Source organism: Seriola dumerili, unplaced genomic scaffold (assembly GCF_002260705.1).
Source record: "Seriola dumerili isolate Sdu_G_001 unplaced genomic scaffold, Sdu_1.0 BDQW01000478.1, whole genome shotgun sequence".
Classification (NCBI taxonomy): Eukaryota; Metazoa; Chordata; class Actinopteri; order Carangiformes; family Carangidae; genus Seriola; species Seriola dumerili.
The window spans coordinates 5,801,402-5,817,922 of NW_019174733.1; the positions used below are offsets into that span (position 1 = coordinate 5,801,402).

The 16,521-nt window shown below is 41.1% G+C and overlaps 1 protein-coding gene across 1 annotated transcript; it reads right to left on the reverse strand.

Moving 5' to 3' along the window:
• Window positions 1–13,093: 13,093 nt before the first annotated feature.
• LOC111235233 (zinc finger protein 37-like) lies at window positions 13,094–16,012 on the reverse strand. Its single transcript, XM_022763630.1, has 2 exons — window positions 15,705–16,012; window positions 13,094–15,084 (listed from the first exon to the last, which is right to left on the reverse strand). Exons 1-2 carry the CDS (start codon window positions 15,883–15,885, stop codon window positions 14,090–14,092), a joined length of 1,176 nt encoding a protein of 391 aa, XP_022619351.1. The 5' UTR covers window positions 15,886–16,012; the 3' UTR covers window positions 13,094–14,089.
• Window positions 16,013–16,521: the final 509 nt, after the last annotated feature.

Below are 16,521 nucleotides of genomic sequence, written 5' to 3' on the forward strand. Positions count from 1 at the left end.
GAGCAAACGGAGCGTGAATATTGGACTTACATTTGCCTGGTGGCCAGAAACACTACTCCAGAAGAATGATAATGTTGTGGGTATCTTAAAAGGTGTGTCAATGTTGTGTTCACAACTTGTTTTTACAGTCTTAAAATACCCAAAAAAATGTTTTTAAAAAATCTGTTATTGCAGGTTTAAAGGCACAATTTTTAGAAATTTCAATATTGGTTCCCCACTCTGTCTTCAAGCATCCAGGGTTTGTGTAGAAATATTTCCACTTATCGCATCTTTAAAGGCCCCGCGTACCCACACAAGTGTTTCCACTTATTCTGTCTGATTAGAGCTGTACCTGAATCTGAGCAGAGCTAGAAATTACATTATGACACCAAAGTCCATGTGCTAACATAAATGGTAAAGGTGAAAGCCACCCCACTCTAACAGCTGCTACAAAACTAAAAGGAGAGTGAGAGAGATGTCAGTCAAGCTCAGTCTGTGCACACCCACACAGAAGAGCTCCAGTCAGCCAACATAAAACACCTGTGAGGTTTAACCAAGGCTGTTCCTGGATTTTAAACTGTTTCTCTTTTACAAATGTGCTGCAAAACCGCTCTGAATGAAAAAAAAAGCACATTTATTGTCTATGTGACCTTAAGTTTGCTTTTTTTTTTACAGACTGAGGTAACGTGATTTCAGAGGCTGTCACCAGATCCCTCAGCTGTATGAGGACCACAAGCTAGTGTGATAACCTTATGATTAAGAGATGCTTCTGTCAGCGGCTGCGTGTGAAACGTGCCACAGTCCAAAAACCCCAGTGAGCATCACCACTCTGAAATGGAGGGGGATGGGTTCAATTCCACATTGAGATCCAATAGTTTACATCATTAGGTTACTATTAAAGACATTTTACTTTTAAATACTTTTGAATTCTTATAAGTTCTCACGTCCATTCAAAGTTAGAAGACTGCATTTCAGACACGGCTTTATTGTTTTCACAGTGCTGTTTTTAGTTGTGTACTGTGTCCCTGCATGGCTCCAGGGTCATTATACGACACAATGAAAGGTGAAACCTCAGTTTACACATAGAAACCTGCCAGTGGTTGGTATTTACAGATAACAATAAACAGAAAAGCAAAGTAGCCTAACATGTGGCAACAGGATGTCTCTTAAATCTATTTTTGTAAAAATCAGCTTATAGCTACTGTTTAGTTTGTTTAGTTTGCATAATACTTCTTTGAGTGAGGTCTGTCACTTTAGATTAAAGTTACACTGTGGGCATTTTGACCACTATAGTGGCGCTGGATTATTTCATATTCTACCAGCACAAAAACACACAGTGTCTATGTGATACACACATAGACACTTTGCAGCACACTGCAGAAGGTGTTAACATAAGCCCCTATTCCAATGGTCAAAAAAATCGCTAACATTGGGGTATTTATCGGCTCTGGCTCTGATAGAAAACAAAACACCTGGGTGAACACACAAATTTTTGCCCCTTTTCCTGCTGTAACATCTTTCAGGATGTTGGTGTGGTGGAAAAAGGGCAATATAGTGTATTAATGGTTAGTGGCGGCAATGTGTGGTAAAAGGTAGAAATGCAGGAGTAAAACAAGAAAGAGGACATCAAGCTGATTTAACAATGTGTTTTGCAGATGTTTTCTGAGGAAGGAAATTAATTCAATATGTTTCCAAGGCCTTAAAGGAGAACTCCACTGTCATGAAGATCCTCAGCTCAGTTTTGTAATGTCTTCATTGGGTCTGGAGGGACTTGCGAAAGTTTGGAAAAATATCTCAGCTAAACTAGAATCTGAATTACACAGGAAAAAACTGCCGTTGTACCATCATTTACAGAGTGTGAAAAAAGGGTTAAAGAAAACTGTTGATTATGGACAGATTGTATTTATAGCAATTTGCCTGGAACATGGCAGAGACTGTCCAGCCAGTTGCATAATTGTTATAATAGACGATCATTAAACGTCTCAGGGCGCAGAAGCTGCCAGGAATAACCAAGTGAGCTGACTATATGCTGATGTTAAGTTGTGGTTGCCAGCTAATGTCATTAACAAAACCACAAACCTCAAAAAAACTGTGTGAATGTCTGCTTGTGAATTTGTGTTCCTCAAAAATGACACAACAGCTGTGCTGTGATTTCAGCTTGACTTGTAAAATGATCGCTCAAAGAGAAAGTTAGAAGTGACAAAATATCTTATTTTGTCTCCCACACAGTGCACAGCCTCTGTCTGGGTAACAATCTGCTGCTGCCTCTCTATCACTGCACAGAGCAGTCACAGAGGGAGGTGTACGGAGGCAGTACTGGCAACTCTCTTCTATGGAAAGTAGTTAAGATTTGTCAAAAAAGTCACTAGATTTGTCACTCGGAGCTTATTTTGAAGAAAAGTTGCTGAAGGGGTCTAAAAAGTCAGTAAACCTAGCGACAAATGCATTAAGTTTGCAAAACTACAGGCTATAAATGCAGCCCCACCACTTCATAGAAACTGTTTGCGCAAATTCATTTTGAAAGAGCAAAGGCCGATGGAGAAGCTCCAACACTTGACCAGCCAATGGTGTAACCTCATGACTCAGTCATGTGACATTCGGCGGACCAACGGTGTAACTTGATCACTCAGTCACTCAGTGAGTCATGGACATTCGTGTTTATAGGGCTGGTCCTGCTGTTGCAGTTCAGCCAAAAGAACAACCCCACAAGTGGTCTGTGCAAGCGGCTGAGTAATTAACCTAAATACAACCTTAAGCACATTTTTATTATTGTTACCTTGACACTGAAGGTCTGGTACGCCAGCCGCTGGTGCACTCCTATCTGAGGGTAGGGACAAATGACCAAAATATCTTTTAGGTAGGAGGACTTGTTATAACTTTTGCATTTAATTTAACTTTAGTTAATTCTTTTTAAGATAGATTAGGGAAAATGTGTTTGATTTTTAATGCCATAGAACACAGAAAACTTTGCCAGATCATTCTGAAAGACTTGTGCCTGTAATCCTTTAAGTTTCAGGACCTCCACTCTCTGTGTGTGGTCTTGGCTCTTTCTCACACAACACAAATTACCCAAATACATCTCACTATCAAAAGCAAACGTGACGTTTTTAGAAAACCTTTCCAGCAAAGGCTAAATCAGCTGCACGTAGTCGGAGCTGGCCAAGAGGCTGAGGTCCTGGTGTAATTAATGTCATTCTTGTGAGCTGTCACATTAGCTAGACTCCATTATTCTTAGTAGCAAACTACCCAAGTGCACAGGCCAGACAAAGCCACACATACAACAATATCTTTGCCACACAAGTAACGACACCAAACAATACAAGCTCCAAACCTCGGCAACAAAGTAAACAACCACAGACACTTGTGACAAAAATGTGACCACAGCTGCAGCCCTGGGGATTACATTCATTATTTATGTCCAATGACAATGTCCAGTGCCAGAACAGGAAATAGTGTGACCTTTATGAGGTGGGGCAGAAAGTAAGGGTGGAGGTCAGGTCGGTGGATGCATGGGGATGTAGCACGTCACTCCTGCAGGAGTCGGTTCATAGTTAACAAGCAGTTAATGTTGCCTATTTATCAACCGTAACCAAAATTAGTTCCCTAACCTTAACCATACTGTAGCTGCCAGATATTGTAGAAAGCAAAAATGTTTACCATTGTATTTTGTTGATATTATATGTGACCTTCCTTTCTCATTGTTTGGGGTCTCACATAACAGAAGCAATGTAGTAGTTTTTGTGAAACATATCATCAGTTCAAAATTCTCAGTAAGTATCTCAGTGGCAGGAGGTCTCCAGGACCCCAGGCTCAACATTAGGCTTGAAACATTGGCATTAAATCTGAAAGAACAATGACACTTAAAGAATTTTTTGGAATCGTCCAACATCAACGTTCTTGTCTGTTTCAAGCTCTCAAATATGGGTGTGTCAGGACCAAAAGCCACCATATTCTCACACAAAGCTCAACAGGTACACAGCAATATGTTGCATGCCTCCTACAAAATACATGCAGTCCGAATTGAGAGACCTTCCCATTAACTGTGCAAGTGCTCCTCCTGAATCCAGTTAGCAGTGCAATTGATTTGTGTTATACAATACATGTGTACTTCATTGTGTGCAGGCAGTTCATTTTGTGGACAGTATGTGAACATCACCCAACACAACAACACTGGCACAAATGACAATATACCAATTTTTATTTTAAAATGGCTTAAAATGGCAAACATATGTTTCTGATTATTCCAAGGCATTTCCCTGAACCAGTATGGGGAAGTTATGTAATCTCTTCCCCTTTCAGTCTTCATGCAGGGAACATCGTGCCACATTCTTTTATTGTGTAATATATTGTAATTTCAACTGTGTAATATAAATCTTATCTTGATAAAAGCCAAACTCACCCCAGTTCACCTCTGCTAAACTCAACAAACTCATATGTGTGTGTGTGTGTGTGTGTGTGTGTGTGTGTGTGTGTGTATAAGATGCTTTGTTCAGGATGTAAAAATAAACCTAAACTTATTTACTCATTGAAAGTTAATGAGACTACATTCCAGTGTATTTAAAATAAACTGATCTATAGCAAGACTTATTTTCTGAAGAAATATGCTCTAAATATTTTACCTTCGGGATTTTTAAAGTCAGCATTTTCTTTCAGACATGCAGCTATAGGAGCTCGACCATCTCTTCCTCCTTATCCTTCCCTCCACTTTTTATGCCTCTGGTTGGTTTATATGTGATAAAGCCTCACACTGCAAACAAACTAAATATCTGGACAGACCATGTACACACACATGAAAGTAACAAATAGGCAACAAAATATCAGAGACCAAGACTTTATGATACATTATCTGAGAACCATGAATGTCTGTACAAACATTCATGTCAATCCATCCGATATATGTTGAGATATTTTAGTCTGGACCAAAGATTGGTGTGACCTTACAAACTACAGTCTGCCGTTGTCTACTTCCCTGCTCTCACTGCGTACCTCAGTACATCTGCTTGATTCATCAGTATTCATGACCTTGTGTTCCAGAGGGCATCTGGTTATAAGCACAATGACGCTTTTTGATGATCCAGTCTTGGTCACCTGGTTTCACTCCACTGCATCATATTACCCTGCTACATGCTGCTGCCCCTGTCTGGTTTTCAGATGGAACTTTCTAATTATAGTCGTCTAGTTGCCTCAGGACACAAGGTCCTGGGGGGAGATCAGGCGTTTGAGAGAGCTGCAATAAGGGACAGAGCAACTGGGTGAAGATTAAGGCAGCGCTGAAGGCTTAATTACAAAGCTACACTAGGTTCAGATTATACTCAAGGTGATGCTCCTACGACACTTTCACACAACACCGTCAATCTCTTGCCTGAGAGGCCAGTTACAAGACTTTCTTCTCTGCACCTCTTGAGAAGCTATGATCTGTTAATTAATCCGTTAATCTTTAAACCTTTTGTATATATGTAATGTCTTCACGCATCTGGAGGAGCTTTGTCAAGTCTGAGAAAATAACTCCTGATGATGTCATAGTGATGTCATCAGGGTTATACAGGTTAATGACATAAGATGGGGAAAAGATGAAAACAATAATACACTAGATAAACTTGAAGTTACAATTATCATTTACAACCATTTACTTAAAACAATTAAGCAATTGTCAAAACTGCCATCTGTTAATCTTCTAATGATCAATTATTTGATTATGGACAAGTGTTTCATCTCTTGCAACTTCTTGAACCTGAGCTGAGCTTCTTGAACTTTCTCCTGTTTACAGGAGTAGCACTGCATCACTGCCGGTGAAAACTGACATCAACAGAGCAGCTTTCTCAAAGCCCCAGCACCGATGATAAGCAAGCAGCTTCAGAAGTTTTAAAACACACTCTACCAACATTGTATCAAGCACACTGTGGAGAGTTTGAAGATAGTGAAGATAGTGTGTGTGTGTGTGTGTGTGTGTGTGTGTGTGTGTGTGTGTGTGTGTGTGTGTGTGTGTGTGTGTGTGTGTGTTTGTGTGTGTAAGACAGAGTTTGTGTGTGTGATACAGTAGTGGTTTTCACTCAGTGGGTGTCTATTCTCGGAGCTCTTTCATGCTGTCCCCTGCTGTGGAGTGTGTGAGTGTGAGTGTGTGTGAGGAGGATCTATATTCTCACACTGTCACCTGCTGAGATGCCTCAACTCAGACTGAGTCTGGTACGCACGGCAACTTTAGAGTCCAAAGCGAGGTCAGCTTTCAACTTCCTCTGCAGCTAACACAACACGGCAAGCTGGATTACTGACAGAGACATTCTGTCAGTAAGAGAATATCTCTGACCATTAAGGTAGCAGCATTCATGCATTTATACTGTCTGATATCACATATCAGGCACAGCTATCAGCGATCGGTCATAGTCACACATCCACTGGCACACTTTCAGCAGCAGTGATGGTCCAGTGACCTCCAAGCAGCGCACTGCGACTTAGTGACCATTTGACCTTGTCGTCGTTTCTGCTCCACCAGCTCTGAGAAATCGGCTAAAAAAAAACAAACAAACATCTGCATTATTTGAGTTCCCTAGCAGAGAATAACAACGCGCACATTGTGGATATCCCATACACGCCCCCCTTCCACCCCAGCCAGCCCAGTATTTTAGACAGGTTTTATCAGTAGCCTGAGCAGCGTCTTTTTTAGTTCCTATCGCCGACGTATGAGAAACAGACTTACCCTCATACAACCGGCCTGCGATGCCCTCGCATTTGAGCAGCACGTCGGTTCGTTGGCACAGATATTCATGCATGCATTCCTCTGTTTTTTCTGTTCTCTCATTCAGCAGCAAAACTCAACTCAACGCTGCGCATTCACGCAGTTGGCGCAGAGAGACTGGGGGGGGGGGGGACTGACTGGTCTGACTGGTCCAGATTTCGACAAAATAGCAAGGCACTGATTATTCTGATTAAATTTTTGGACTTTTAGAAATAAATCACCAGATTATAATCCTTGTAAAACATGCGTCAGAGTCCTAAACCAGATACTGGGTCAGAGAGAGAGAGAGACGACATAGTTACTTAAGGTCATTTCACTCACTGCCTCATTTCTACAGACTGCCAGTTCAGATGAACGGGAATATGATCTGACTTTTAGTTTATTTTACAGCGTGCTACGTTTTCCACATCATTCAAGTGGTACGGAAGTGGTCAGAGTGGATGGTGGTAACACAAAGGTCAGCACTTAGATAAAAGCTGACTAGGGCCTGCATCCTGCAAAAGGAAAGCACACTGGTTAAAGTTAGGGAAGCATTGTGGTGTCAGTTAATATTAATAGGTTAATAAAGAAGATAACACCTGGTAGGGCACTTACCATTTAGGCTTAGTCCTTACCACAGCGGCGCGGGTTCGAGTCCGACCTGTGGCCCTTTGTTGTCTTCTTAACTTTACTTTCTCTCTTTCTCTCTCGTCTCAGTCTCTTCTCGTCTCTCTCTCTCTCTCTCGCTCTCTCTCTCTCTGTCACAGTAATAAAGGCAAAAATAACTTTAAAGAAAGATAACACTTCTGTTACATATGACTTTTTCACTATGTAACAGTCGAAATCGTGAAATGTGCCTTTAAGACATGCTGTGTTGCCTAGATACGAGAGGAGCGGCGTCATCAAAACGCGCTTTTGTTTTCCTTTTGTTAGTTGAGCAGCGCACCTTGCTAGAAGTGGATACCTGTTAATGAGCTCATTAATTCTTGTCGCACCTTAACTCAAAGTTACCTGTGGCTTCTGTTTTGTTAATGTATGATAAGATAGAGCCGTCCGTTGCGGAAGTCCCGGGCTTGTGTGGAGGTGAGTTTTTCTCCTTCCTCAACACTCTCCAAACTGTTTCAACCTAAATACACGGACCCAAACATTTACAAGTATCAGACCAAGCCCACTGTCAGTGCTGTCAGTGCCTAAACACAACCATTATGTTAAAAAAAAAACCAAACCCACTAAATTCAATTTTGTCATGCTTTAGTTGCTATGAGCAGACACTGAAAGAGAAAATGAGTTATGCAATGAAATGAGAAAAAATAGTGGATGGAGAGCTTCCTTCTACATTTTTATTAAAAACAATCTTGCAGTAAATTTGGCCTTCCTCTGGGGTTCCCTATAAAAAAGAATGGCTGCAAGCTTGCATCCTGTTGCCTCATTCATGTTCCTGGTTGAAATAATTTGGTCAACCACCATGTAAAAATAAGGCAACAGATGACAAGTGAGGCTTCACATGAGCCAGTAATCAGATCTGTGAAGGACAAGTGTGTGTGGGTATGTGCTGGACGCCAAAACTGCAGCAGCAGTGTCACTCATTCTCTCTGCTTTTAATAGCCAAGCTCCTCCCTGAATGAAAGGTCCAGCATGGGATTTATATATACTGGGATTAGCAATAGAAAGTAAACAATGAGGCAAATGTATCATCTGGCCTACATCAAGGTTTTCCACCAAATAAACTGTCTTTGAGTTTATGACATGGATTGAAAATATACTGCAGGAATGTCATTAGATGGACAGGACAGTAAAATAAAATGTGTTTGAGCGTCTATCCAATAAACGCAAAAAATTCAAATCACATTCATATTCCTGCCTGACAATGTGTCCCCCCACATTTTAACAGATGTGTGAAATCAATGTGAAAATATGAAAGTAACTGTTGTAATGCTCTGCTTGTCCAAAACCCAGCTTGTTCTGTTTTTTGAGTGTGTATGTTTCCGCTTGTGGAGGATGTCTACCAGATGTTTTTTGTCCTCCTCCACACCAAACCCAACCCATGAGGACCATCCTGTTAGATCGCCTCCTCAAGTCATCTCCTTTGCACCAGAAACTCTTCTGGATTACCTCCATCCCCACCCAGCTGTACATTTGGATTCCTCTCAAGTACGTGAAGCTGGCTCAGTCCTGCGAAAAAACTCTACTTGGTGGGGTGGTCAGTAACTCAATGACCCAGTTATGCAACCAAGGGCTCGTGAAATTCCTGACAATTTGCTGAGTGCCAGCATAACTCTTCGTAACAGCGTCTGACTTCAAAATGGCACTATTTACGCACATAGCACACACATGTACACGCACACATGCAAAGAAATCAGTGTAACCCCTCTTCTCTTGAGTTAATCTGTGAGACACAGTCTGACCCACATAAAGAAAATCCGTCCAGTTCCCTTGAGTAAGTTTCACATAATTTGACTCCACAGAAGATTAACCTCTTGCCCTGTTTTTTTTTCCAGAAAAGTGTGGGGTAGTTTGCTCAAATAGCTATAGTCTGGGTCAGACAGCTCAGGATAGTTGGTTTGTGCAGGTTAGGCCAGCTGAGGATCATGTAAACAAATCATCTGATTAGATTTCAGTTATTGAATCCTCACTGAGGCTAGACATGAGCTGACATGTGGGAAACTCTGCCCAAGGACTCAGGGGTGTTTGCTGGTGATCCTGTGTCTTTAGGGGAGGTTGCATAACCAGATTAGGGTAGTTGGTTTTAGGTTTGAGGGTCACTGAGGCCTGATTAGCTCTTTAGCTTTACAATCTGAAATCTAAATCGCCTGAAGCAGCTTCCCAAACACAGAGATTCCTGAATGAGCTCCTGTTTTGTGTGAAATTTTGAGGCCACCTGGGAGTGATCCAAGTTGAGCTTTTTAGGCCGTCATGGTCCTTTGATTAGACCACAAAGTCATGGTGGAATGGCTCAAACCATGGTTGTGTGGATGTAATTTTGAAGCTGCTGTTTTACAAGATTGAGAAGTAATAAGCAGCAGAAATAAAGTCTTTGAACAACAGTGTGTCAAAGCTGGTGCAAGCAGGTTAATAAAACACAGGGGAAAGTTGCCAAAGCAAAGCAAAGAAATTAACATAGTAAATAAAGGCTTACAAGATTGTGAGGAAGTCCAGGATAAAATAGCAAAGACAGTCAAAGACAGGGAAACAAATCAATAAGGATTGATTGGCCCCTGTCCACACCGACCCCTATCTACAGGGGCCAGTGGACAGGGAGCTGAAGAGTGGAACTGGGGATCTAAGGGGAGCAGTCCGAGGGCTGGGCAGGGGCATAGCTGGGGATCAGGCGGAGGCAGAAACGACCTTGGGCATGATGCTCTGTGTTTGTGCTGTACTATTAACATGTGTTAGGTCAATGTTGCTTTGGTGGGTAGGGGTTGTGATGGGTCAGTAGTTGCTTCAGTGTGACCCTAATGTTGCACCTACCCCTCAGAATGCATTTTATTAATTTGATAGATTGTTTTATTTTTGATTTGTGTTGTTATGATATGATCTTCAGTTCTATCTTGATATACACTTACTTGATTCAATGATGTAGTAATTTTCCTTATTTTGAGTGGGCACTTAAATGCTCAAAGGGGGAAATTGTGGTGGAAAAATATTATGATCAGCAGTGTTATGCAAATATGTTCTGGTTTATACCATATATGGAGTTATTTTTCTAATAAATGTAAGGAAATGTGGGGTGGAAGAATTGTTGGCAAGAAGTGTGGTGCATCTGTTTCCTTTTTATCCATAAAAAACAAACTTGAGGGAAGAGGAAGTTGCTCTCAGCCAAGCACAGACTGAAGGGTTGTGTGCCCGCTTGTCAAGTGTGACAATAATACACAGAAAGACATGTTCTGGTTTGTGAGTCTTTATTAAACAAGAATTGCCACCACAAGAATGACCAGACTAGTGGAGGATGACCTGGAGACAAATGATGTAGGCAAGGCTTCTCAGAGAATGGCAACTTAGGCGGGATTGCTCTGGAGACCGGCACCATAGGTAGGGCCACTCTGGAGGTCGATGAAGAGACTGGAGGTCAGCCGACACCAGAAGATTCAGCTGTTGGTTGGAGCTGAGAGCAAGACAGGCAAACCACTGGAGTGCTGAGCAGGAGGCGGCCAGCTGGAGATCTAGCTGGGCGTTAGTAAAGACGGCTGACTGATGATCTGGAAGGTTAGGAAGGGTGTCAGCAGGAACTGGAACTTCTAGGGGCTCCGATTCGGAGGAGTCCTGAAGAAAGGGGATTGCTCGAGTCTTCAGGAAATGCTTCCTTCTAGGGGCTCTGACCCCTACATATCTTGGGGCAATAGCTAGGTGAGTTTTGAAGAAAGGTTTTCAGGGTCAGGATCCAATAGGAAGCTGGTCGACTTAGGAGCAGGAAGATGTAGGTGGCTAACTGGCTCAGAGGTAGGATTCTGACTGGAGGCTAGCCAACTGGGATACAGAGTGGAGGATAGCAGGCTTGGAAGCAGGCTGAAGGCTAGCAGGCCGTGAGTGAGCTGACTTAGATGCAGACTGGAAGATAGCAGGCTGACAGCTAGCCAACTTGGAAGCAGGCTGGAGGCTTGTGGACCTCCAGTTAGCCAACTAGGATTCAAGCTGGAGGTTAGTTGACTGGAGCAGGTCAGCAGACACTGGAGCAAGCTGCTGGCTAGCAGGCTGGGAGACTGGCTGGGAATCAGGGGTGCTAATAAAATCCTTTAGCCACCAACGCATGCTTGATATGGGAGCAGCTTCTTTGTACTCCCTACTAGAGCTTCTTTTGAACTCTCCATAAATACCCACAAAGGTATAAACCAAATCTTCAAACAAAACAACTGCTGGGTCCATAGTGGCCAGAACACACCGTCAAAGCCAGTGCAAACAGGGTAACAAAACACAGAATGACTCAAATGCTGGAGCACATGCAGTCCACTGATTTATTTAACAAAGTAAACAAACGCTTACAAGATGATGGCACTCCAGGGTCAGAAAACAGCAAGGCCAGTCCAAAATAGACAAGCAAATCCAGTAAGTGGTGGCAAGAATCCAAAATTCTGGAAACAGGTAAAAAGGGTCGATATGTAGGTAAGAGAGGTGAACACTAAGTCATGACGCATGCATTAACCAAACATTATGTTCTAGCAACTGAAAAGAGGTAACACAACACCATGAATACTCAGGGAACTTTAACTTTAACTAATTAAGTTATGACACACAAATACAACAGAAAATAGCGGAAAAGAAACCCACAAAAACAGGAAGTAAAATGACAGACAAATAAATAAATAAATTTCTAAATTAAACAGGAAGTTCAGAAGGAAGAGCAGATCATGACACTGGACCTGCTACCAGAATTTGGGGCAAAACATGGAGCCTGTGGTAAAAATCCTTGCAGGTGCAGCTTCTTCCAGTGCAGATTTGCATGATAACGTACTGTGCTTTGTTAATAACTTACACTTTTTAACACTCAAGGTCTGTGATAAAAACACTGTCAAATGGCAAAAAGTTTCTTTTTAATAAGCTTACCTCATGTCAGATGTAGTTTGTGTGGACACTAAGCCCTCACTGATTTGCTGGATAGATACATAGAGGCTCCTGCAGTGCCACCTACTGGTCAGTCATATTTTAAAGAACCAATCAAACTTATAGGTTAGGTCAGTTCATTCAATAATCATTTAAAAATACATTAAGCTATGCTAAAGAAAAGATAGATTTGTTTGTGTTTACAGTTTACAACATTTGAAGAATTTGCAGGGTGTGAATGGGAAGGGTTTTAATTGTGTCAAGTTTTTTGTCTCAATTGGACAGATTTGGTCATTGTGTAATACAGTTGGACCACAGACTCAGATGACCATCGGACTTCAGGAATGAAGACATGATGCCAAAACTCTGGTTTTCAGTACTTAGTATCACAGCTTTGGTTTTGGGCCCTCCTGTTATTTTTAGAATCCCTTAAAAACATGATATTTTTTAAAAATCCTTTGGAGCATTTGAGGTCAGTTTGACAGGGGTCACAAAAGGTCAGTAACCATTTTTGATTGTTTTTAATGATACTATAAACAGATTATCCTCTTTGTAGTTTGCATACAGCTGCCAGAAAAACAAGACATCAAGATGATTTTCTGAGGTCATAGCTTTCTTTTTAGCCTCTTTTAGCGAATTGTTTTGGTTTTATGCCCAAACATTAAACTGGTCCAACTGGTGTTGTTTCTTTCCCACCAAGAGAAAAAAAGAAACAACGATGCATCTTTAAATACTCTAATACAAATTCAGTTAATGCTTCCTATTCCAGTTTGTACTTGGTTAACTTCTGTATCCATCAAATCTGAGCTAAACATACAAAACAACTCACAGATTTACCATCATTCAAATTATGTCACTGAAAAGGAATAATGACAAAGACAGTGTTTATTCTCTTGATGTTGACAGCAGTGTTATTGTACACATTCCTGTTAGATGTTAATGAGTAATGATTTCCCATCAGAGCAAAGGTCATGTCAACAATGAAGAGGAACGAATGTTAAACCTCTTGGCCCGTATTTATCAATCTGCTAACAGTGAAATTTTGTTCTCAAGTGAAAGATGATAATACTTCCCTTTTACTCCCACTCACGAACTTATTAACATTCTTACTACTTAAAAGTAGTCTTAAAGTAAAGAGAGCTCTGCAGGCCTTCAAAGTTTGTTCAAAGTAGATCCTAGATGATTACGATAAAGAAAAAAAAAGTGAGCACACACCATCTGAGATGTGTTACTGTGCAATATAATATACATGTAATATCATTGGTCATGATGAATTATGTTAGGGGAAGCAATATCTACAATTTAAAGTTGAGTAGTTTTAGCCTACTATTTGCACTTTTTCTTTCTATTTGCATTTATCAGGGAGGAAAACAACACAAATAAAGCTGGTACTGGTTTACGTTTGTTATTACGTCTCATGCATCTTCATCATCTGCACCTGTCAGTTTGTTACTAAATTGTTCTTATGATTTTTAATGACAGAAACAAGCTGCAGAATTTGTTTCCCGCTCAAGTTTTTTAAATATTTCAGCCATTTTTAAAGGACAAAGATTTCACAGACACATATTTTAGTTTTTTAAAAAATAACAGCATTTTTCTAAGTAAAAGGATTTTTAAGAAGAATGAATGTATGAATATGGCAGATGTTGGGTAAATTGCTGTTTCCGATTGGCTATTCCTGCTCTGAGCATACACGTTAATAGTCATGTGATCACTTAAGAGTTGCTCCTAAATGTTGGTAAGTCACTTGATAAACGTGTCTTAGTGCTCACACTCAGCAGAGTTGGCTCTTTGGAACATTTTTAAGTGTAAATCAAAAAGTTTGATAAATATGAGCCCCACCAGATGAAAAAAAAAACTAAATTAATATTTCTGAGCGTGAGTCCCTAAGTGGTATTTTAGGTGTGTGCTCTGTAGAAACCCCTTGCCGCAGACATTACAGCGGTGTGGTCTCTCTCCTGTGTGGCTTCTCATGTGCTTCCTCAGATGTCCGCTGTGGGTGAAACTTTTACAACAGTAAGAGCAGCAGAAAGGCTTCTCGCCGGTGTGAATCCTCATATGTATCTTTAAATCACCTTTGCGGCTGCACTCTTTCCCACAAACGTGGCAGCGATGCAGTTTCACCCCGGTGTGGCTGGTCATGTGTTCGGTCAGAGCGGTGGTGCTGCTGCAGTGTTTCCCGCACACGTGACAACACCTCGAGCCCTTGTGTGATTTAAGGTGCACATTGAGACTTTCGGTGGACTCTAAGGTCTTTCCACACACAGCACACTGGAAACCCGCGTCCTTTAAATGCATGCGAAAAGCGTGATTGATCAAGTGATGACTGAGGGAAAAAGATTTCTCGCACAGATAGCAATGATAGTCAGGTGCGACTGAATTCAGATGAGATAACTCAGTGGACTCTCTGGGGCTGATAATGGAAGTCTGGTTTTGTTCTGTCTGAGTTCGGTTTGACATAAAACTTGCAGCAGGTCTTTCATTTTCTCGACCATCTTGGATCTGAGTTTGTGAAGAAGGGGACGAAGCGAAATGTAGCATGAACGCTACAGTTTTAGTTTCTTGCAGCTCCTGAAACTGCTCCTCGCTTTCACTGTTTTGAGTCTGAGGTTGCAAAGACGGTTTTGAGTCCTGCTGGTCGTGTTTCTCCCAGACAGATGACTGAGGTAGGTATAAGACATTAGCATTCTTAAACTCTTGAACCTCTTCTTGTTGCTGACTGGCCCAGAGCTCCTGATCTTCCTCTTTAATGCGTGGAGGCTCCCGGTCCGTCTGATCGGCGCTGAGGCTCGGCTCCCGCTCACAGTGCTGCTGCTCGGGGGGAGTTTCCTCCTTAAAGATGGACGACTGTGAGAGGTCTAGAAACAAAGATGGGAGAACTTATAACAAATGCCTCTTTCATTTTCTTAAGTCTTTATCAATTTTATCACAAAAGTAGTGACTGAATTTTGGATGCTGCCAGACAGAAGATGACCATGATAACAATATGTCGATTACGACTGCAACTACTATTTCTTTCATTCATCAAAATTAAATTGACAAATAGTTTGCTGTCAGTTAGTTCATGAAAGTTTCAATGTTCAGTTTTTATTCAAACGGTGTTAAAGAGATGTGGATTCAACTGTAGGATGATTTTGGAGGCTGTTGAACTGTATTGCATTATGTTGACAGGCATCCTTATTATTTTGTCCATTTAGTTTTAGCTAGATGTTCCTAATAAAGAAATGAGTGTTTACATATTTCATTCAATGTGTCATGATGACATTATATGGAAATAAAATACAGAAAGTATTGCTCTGCTTTTGATCCCACGAGTCTCAAAGGCAAAAGAAAAGTGTCTCTGAGGGGGGTGCTGTAAGTGACTGAATAAAAACAGCCCCCCCCCCCCCCCCCCCCCCCCCCCCCCCTCCGGGACAATGACAGGTGTAAATAATAACTGTGATAATAATAATAATGATGATGATGATGATACACAGACCTTCTTTGTGCTTTGACACAAACTCCAGCAGCAGACCTCTAAGCCGTTCAATCTCCTGTTTGGAGGTGGAAGCTTCTTCTTCATATTTCTCTATTGTTTTCTCAAAAACCTGAAATATTTCCTCGGCTGCAGCTGTCAGTCGCTCCTTGACGAAAGCCCTGAGAAGCAGCGGGGCAGACATTTTGGATATCACTGTTATGTGGATGTGAATGACCCCAACAGGAGGTTTTAAGGAGCCACTTCTCTGTGGTGCTAGCGGGCGAGCTCATGGACAAGCTACGGAAGAAGCAGTCACTCCACAGGGCGCATGTCAGACATCTGCTGCCTCCTGCAGGAGCTCAGTGGCTATACAGGTACAGATTTGAGGTAGTTGAGTTTTTTTTTTTCTTCATGCAATTATTTCATTTTCTGACAAAAATGTTGTACTTTTTTATTTAATTACATTCATCTGAGAGCCAAGAGCTTATATAGTGTGATGGCTTATTGTAGACTAATCAACAGATTAAGAATAGAGATTAAAAAAATGGTCAATTGGCAGAAAATGAAAACTAAACTACTAATACTACTAATTGTTTGAAGTAAGTTTTCATGTAAAAATACCATTTCATAGCTCCAGTTATTAAATGTGAAAGTTATTTGAACTGTTGGTTGGAAAAAAACAAGTTTTGTGAAGGTGTCATCTCGGGCTCTGGGTAGTTGTGACAGCATTTCACACTGTTTTCAAAAAGTTTTTACAAACCCATTATCATTTATTTATGAATAAGAAAAAAATATCAATGAAAGTATTCATTAGTTGCAGTCCTAAACAGAATAGTTC

Coding starts and splice junctions, on each gene's coding strand:
- LOC111235233 (XM_022763630.1), bottom strand. CDS start 15,885: ATGTCTGCCCCGCTGCTTCTCAGGGCTTTCGTCAAGGAGCGACTGACA. Junction 15,085..15,704: donor TGTGTCAAAGCACAAAGAAG/GTCTGTGTATCA, acceptor CTTTGTTTCTAG/ACCTCTCACAGTCGTCCATC.